Source organism: Barbatula barbatula (genome assembly GCF_947034865.1).
Source record: "Barbatula barbatula genome assembly, chromosome: 9".
NCBI classification, from domain to species: domain Eukaryota; kingdom Metazoa; phylum Chordata; class Actinopteri; order Cypriniformes; family Nemacheilidae; genus Barbatula; species Barbatula barbatula.
Genome location: NC_136772.1, coordinates 21,589,929 through 21,596,539, shown reverse-complemented (window position 1 = coordinate 21,596,539; position 6,611 = coordinate 21,589,929). Strand labels below are relative to the sequence as shown.

Genomic DNA, 6,611 nt, shown 5'->3' with positions numbered 1-6,611 from the left:
GAGAGAGAGAGAGAGAGAGCAAACCAAATAAACATCCATTATAATAAAACCAATAAGAAACATAATTGCACATCTGTATCAACGAATATTTGTTATTTATATTCAACTTTTGACGGATCCTTTAATCTCATTTGCCACGTTTCTTGCGTTATTTTGCCATGAATTATTCTAAGAACTTTCTATAAAAAAAACATGATTTAATGCATTTGGATAAAACCATTCCAAACCGACGTGACAACGGATGTAAAATATGGTCGCTTTGACCTCCCCACCACCTTTTCAAAACCTGACGCGCACCCACAAAGCGCTTGGCAAAGCACAAGACAGTGGCACTCTGGCTGGCATTGATAAAGGCTTTCAGGCTGAAGACACTCATAAAGCCGGAGCCGGAATGGCAGCCGAGAGTATTAATCCCTCAGCCTTCATCTGCCAGCGTCAAACACGAGCCCATTTGCGCTGTATTACACATTCATGCATTACAACGCTGCAGAATTTACTGCGGCCCACATCAAGACATGAACAAATGATGGGAGGGGCGTCCGATCGAATTCAGATGGATGGACAAAGGGTTATTGTGTCGCACTGAACTGACAGCAGTGGTGCAGTTAGAGAGGCGATAACCCATCTGAGGAACGCTGCTTGAGCTTTGGATACGTGTATGACAGTCTGTGCCGACACTGACAGCCAGCTCACAGCAAGAGCTGTAGTGTAATAATCAGCATGTTTGTTAATCTAAACAATGCTAAAAGCTTGCACACGGCTGTAATGGGGACCGCTGAGGCTGTCACAATTGTATCATTCTTGCAGGTGTATTTGAAAAATTTCATTTTGGTGAACTTTTGATTTTGAAACCTATCCGAAATAAATCTTATGTCGGAGTAATATGGAAACCACTCACAATGCATGTGAAAGGAACAGTTCAACCCTCCAAACAATATTTCATCATTTACTCACCCTCGAGTTGTTCCAAATCTGTATAAATGTCTCAGTTCTGATGAACGCCTAGAAAGATATTTGGAAGAATGCTTGTAATCAAACAGTTCTTGGTCACCATTGCTAACCATAGCAGGAGAAATGACAATGGTAGTCAAAAGTGCCCCAGATATACTTTCCCGCATTCTTCAAAGTGTCTTCTTTTGTGTTCAAGAGAAAGAAAGAAAGTATAAAGAAATTTCCTACTATGGTAGTTAATGGTGGCCAAGAACTGTATGGTTACAAGCATTCTTCCAAATATCTTTCTCGGTGTTCATCAGAACAAATACATTTATACAGATTTGCAACGACTTGAGGGTGAGTCAATGGACATAGACTTTTTATTTTTGAGTTAAATCACTGCTGAGACAAATTCGGAAAGAAAGAGAAAAGAAAGGACAAGAGAAATATATTTTGGTTATCCAGCAACATAAGACACAGAAAAGCTTATTTTGATAAACTTATATTTTAAAGGGATAGGCAGTTTTGGAGACGCTAGCATTAGCAAGCTAGCTTTTTACCTAGGTATATATACATATGCGTGTGTATGTATAAATATATGTATATATACTGTACATGTGTATAACATGCATATGTTTATACATATATACAGTATATATAAAAATATACATACATATAATTTTACAAATGATTTACTCAAAATAAAAAAAAAGTGTAATCGACAAGGTAGTTGGTATCATGACAGAAGTGAGAGCAGACATTTCTCAACAAAGTGTAACTCCAACAATCTGGTGGTTATATCAGCAATTTCAAAATACCGCTATTAAAACGTAAATGAAAAACACAACTCAAGAAAATATTATGCAAGCCCATCATAACACCTACAGTAGATAAGCGTGTGAAGCAAGCAGAGATATATATATTTTTCCATGTTACCTCCGCACATTCTTATTTAGCATTTTGATTGAAACAGACCATTGACCAGAGGGAACCGCTTGTACTCTGTATGTACAGCATGATGGATCTGATAATATATTTCGTGCTTGCCTGAAAACAGACTGCTCATATTTTAACCCAAAGGACTGATATTCTTTTGCCTCCTCCATAATGTATGACGATTTATAATGTTAACAAAATGATAAATCGCAGTGTGTGCGGCTGTTGCTTGTTTCTCGTCCGCTATGACCACCACAAAAATAAGTCTCCGTGACTAAGCAGGCCTCCTATTATCACATTCAGACTAAACTAAACAATCAAGAAGAAAAGCAAGCATGAGGAAGAATTCTCAATAACAGGATAGAGGTCAGATTATAGCGCTCTGGCCTCCGTGTGAAGAGAGCAAGGTACGATCTGGAGCACATTAGCCTTGTGTTGGTGTAAGGGGTGAGTGTTTGACCCGCTAGGATCTCTTCACCCCTCCATTAGACGTGCTAAAGGCCCTCAACATGAAGTCACTCGGCATTCGCTAACAGGCCTGTTTACATTAGCGCTCGGCTCGCTTTTGGGGAAGATTACGGAGGTCTTAAGATGGGGTGACCTTTGACATGGCCACAGCGCGCGTCAAAAGAAAACAGATGGAGGTTACGGGCTTTGGGAGATCTGGGTTAGGGGGAAGAAAGCAACATACAGCAGGAGTGGAAACAGCGAGAGAGGTTTTATCCTACAGGGAGGGTTCTCTCTTTATTAAGACATAAGTCCCTTATGACACTGTCTGTTGACTCACTTTAAAAAAAAAAAAAGATTTAGTTCACGTCAGACAGTGAGAGCGCTCGGCCGTGAAACCATCTGTTCATTAATTGAGTCATTCGACGGAAGTTCACGTGAGGTGACCACCAACGGTCTTCTGGAGACCAAATCTAAGTTTTTGACCGTTCTTTGCTTTACAATGTCAAAACAGAGGTGTATATATATAAAGGTTAAGGTTGTTTTGTGTTTTCTTTGCCGTCTACTCGTGAAATAAGTTTTGCTTTTTAGTAGAATCAAATTGGCTTTACAAGTTATTTTTCCAACGTAATTGTATTTAAAGCACAATAAAGATTGCTACGGAAGTCGGTGTTACTAGTGTCTTAAATTATTCAATGTATTTAGTAAATCAACAGACAAGGGGAGGGAAAAACTTCAAGACTGACGGATCAATTCTGGGAAGTGCAGGATGTAGGTGGGTAAAGTAAAAGTGATTGGTCGATATCAAATCAATATTCATTGTGAGATCACCCAGATAGATTAACCATCAGCTTCATCAAAAAGGGCGACTTTCAGTTTCCAGATCGTCGGAAGAAAGAATTGTGTAAAATAATGTGACGATCTCAATTGCATTGTATTGGTCAATCCATTCTTTAGGTAATGATATCGGCATCAGTCAGAAGTAACAGGAAGTTATTACAGTAAGCCATATATAATCATTAATATACAGTATATCGCTAATATGAATCATTTATATTATTTTATTTTATTATATTCAACGTTGTTACACGGCCGCTCTGGAATACTTGATTCTGATTGGCCAGATTTTTCAAATAAAAATAACGCTCAAAACTTATAACACCCTGTTACCTGTTACCGCAAATCATTTTGACAGCTGCAGTTTAATATGACACAAAAATTCATAATAAATATTTATTTTAATAACATCTGTGACATTATATTTACAAATGATTAAACCAAATTGCAGGATCATGGCATTTGATTCTGTGCAAATCTTAGAGCCATAAAAGGTTTTCTTGAGGATTTGTAATGTGACTATTTATTATTATTGTAATGGTATGTGCTTTGTGCTCTAATGTTGTCTCATCGGTGAGTAAGACAGGAGATCATTAAAGCATTACATTCCACCCTCCAACAATGATGTCACTCATTGCAGATTTAGGAGAAAGGGATTTTTTCTCTTTTCTGATATCAAGAGTGAGCTTGCAATCTGCTATAAATATGTCCACGCTAGCATTAACTGAAAACAAGCATAGACAAACTATTTATTAAATTACAATAAAGCAATATTAAACAAACAAGAGTTCTGGAATGGATCTTGTCCAAACAGATCCAAGGACCAGAACCAGCCAAAGTATTAATATAATAATACAGACGGCAAGGAAACAGAACAATGAAGAAATAAAGATTGCGTCTGAATCATGACTGTAGTCTATTCTGCTCCACAGAACAGCCCCGCCCCCCAAAACCGAGGTCCTTAACTAATGACCCCTCTCATTTACCCCTACAAAATGTGATGAACACTCGTCGCTGACCCCTACAGCCCCGCTCATTCAAATGACAGACACAGCTGTGGATTGATATACTGCTGACCCACTCAAAATATATCAGCTGATAAATGCCACACTTCTGATTGGACATCAGGATGCCCAGGTCTCTACGACAGGAACAGAAAATAGGCATTCCTGTTATCGAAATCTGTTCCTTACAGTTTTAAAACACGTAATAAAAAAAGCATTAAAGCGAGGTATAAAATATTGCGCCCGTGAAAAGCTGAAGTTACAAATATTGCTCATTTATAAAGAAATGTAGTAGAGAATAAAAGTTCAATCCCAGAATCCCCAGCACAAAGAATTCAAGAGCATACAAACAAACAAAGAGTTTCTGAGGGGATTTACATTTTTATAGCACAGGTCATAGCTAGGACGTGCAACATCTGAGAGACCTGTGTGTGTGTGTGTGTGTAGGTAAGAGCATGACAAATGCTGAATGTATAGACTAACCTTCCACTGAGAGACGAACAGTACGGCACCACGTGTATTCCTAAAGGCCCTTGTTCTCCTGAAATCTCCACCGTCTTTGTGGGGCTTCTGCACAAAAAAAACACACATCAGTCCCATTATCAACAAGTCAAGCAAGTCAACACAACCCCGAGTAAACTCACTGTCTCCTGCCCCTCAGATCTGCTCTGCCCGTGGCCGCCGAAATGTCGTACATGTCTGTGTTAGTCAGCGATCCTGTTTTTCTACACTCCCTGCTGAAACTGTTTCCATGATGTCTGCCTTTCTGACTAATTTTAGATGTTCCACTTTTTTTTCCCACTTTTTCAGCTGTTAATGTTCTCGGCATGTGGCGAGATGATATAGCGGTGGTGTTGGTGGATAACTGAGGACGGAACGGTCGGCTGCAGCGATCATCCGCCCTTAATCCACAACTAATAGCTCTTCATGGTGGAATATTTGCAAAGTCATACATGAGTGAGTATAGAGAGCCACTACAGGAAGTGCTGAAGGAAAGAGAGAGGAACATGGCAGAGAGGAACGACACTGGATTGGAAACTAGGCAAACATGAAACGCTGTAGTGTGATGAAGTGTTTTAGGAAAATCAATAGTGGCGGTCCTGGATGCTTAATGGTCAATGACGCAGTGTACAGCAGTGTGACCGGCCCTGCTGGTCATAAAGCATCTTTCCGTATTTACTGCAACATTTGCTTTTTTTATTGACTAACCTTATATAACTTGTTAACAAGAAAATAGTGAAAAAGATGGAATACGCAGGCCATTGCAGTCATAGATAATACATATTTTTGCTTCTTACATCACAGCATGCGGCTTATGTACAGAAAATGACATCGTGAAATAAAAACTTGGTTAAGTGACGAAGGATTCACGTACACATAAGAGATGGAGCAGAAACGGTGATTGACTTCACTTTACAGTATGAATACATTCACGTTATCTACACTAAACTTAAAATATACTTTAACATTACAGTAAAGCAAAAAAGAAGTTCGAGAAAAACACACAAATCAATGAGATCAAATCTATGATCTAGCAAATGTGTTGCAGAATAACTACTTCTATTTTACACACGACTTCTAGAAATGAATGAGAATGAGGTTGCTGTGATTGTATTTCATAGATATATTCCCATTCAAGATATTCTATTTTTATATTCCTTATGTTGTAGTTGATTTGAAATAAAAACATACTTAAAGACATGTCCTTTACACGCAAGACATGTCAATGAACCGGACAGAAGCTCTCCTGGAGGACCTCATCTCTGAGTCCTTTGAGTCAAGGTCGATTGGCTCTAAAATAACTTTAACATCAGTTCTGACTGAATGAACTCTCAGGAGGTTGAACTCACTTTGAATAGTCAAGAAAACTAGGACATGGCAAAAAATCTCAAAATAAAAAGAATGATATGGGGCTACAACGTTTCTCTTACAACAGAACACTTGCTATTACGCCTGAGGAACACTGAATTATAAACAGTGAATGTCAAAATACAGCACAGAGAGCGCAGAACACAATTCAGCAATCCATCATGTCACACTGAAAAATACTATTATAATGATATTGAGAGTTTCATTTTAATGTTTCATTTTGATTATTCATAGTTCCTGCTGTTACATATAACAATGCTGAATATCTGTGACAGTCAAAAAGACAAAACCATTGTGTAGTTTCAGTGAGGCCCTCTATAGCACAACAAAACAATGCAACAGCAATGATCATATACAGTGCCCTCCGCTATTATCGGCACCCTTTGTAAAACTCTTCCATCAGCACACTGGTTCAAAATAAACCCAAAAATGTGTCACTGAACGCAAAATGAAGATCCTGCCACAGCCATCCCAGCTCCCTGATCTGAACACTATAGGAAATGAGAGGGATGAACTGAAGATAAGAGAGCGCAACGTTTGAAGGATCTTAAGAGATTCTGTATGAAGGAATGGACTCGGATGACT

At 38.6% G+C, this 6,611-nt stretch overlaps 1 protein-coding gene across 1 annotated transcript in view; it reads right to left on the bottom strand.

The window, feature by feature from the left end:
- Positions 1-6,611, bottom strand: part of pard3bb (par-3 family cell polarity regulator beta b) — a 287,217-nt gene that overhangs the window by 175,575 nt on the left and 105,031 nt on the right. The window contains exon 7 of the mRNA XM_079465100.1: positions 4,641-4,727. Coding sequence (XP_079321226.1) covers positions 4,641-4,727 — 87 coding nt within the window. The remainder of the gene's footprint in view (positions 1-4,640; positions 4,728-6,611) is intronic.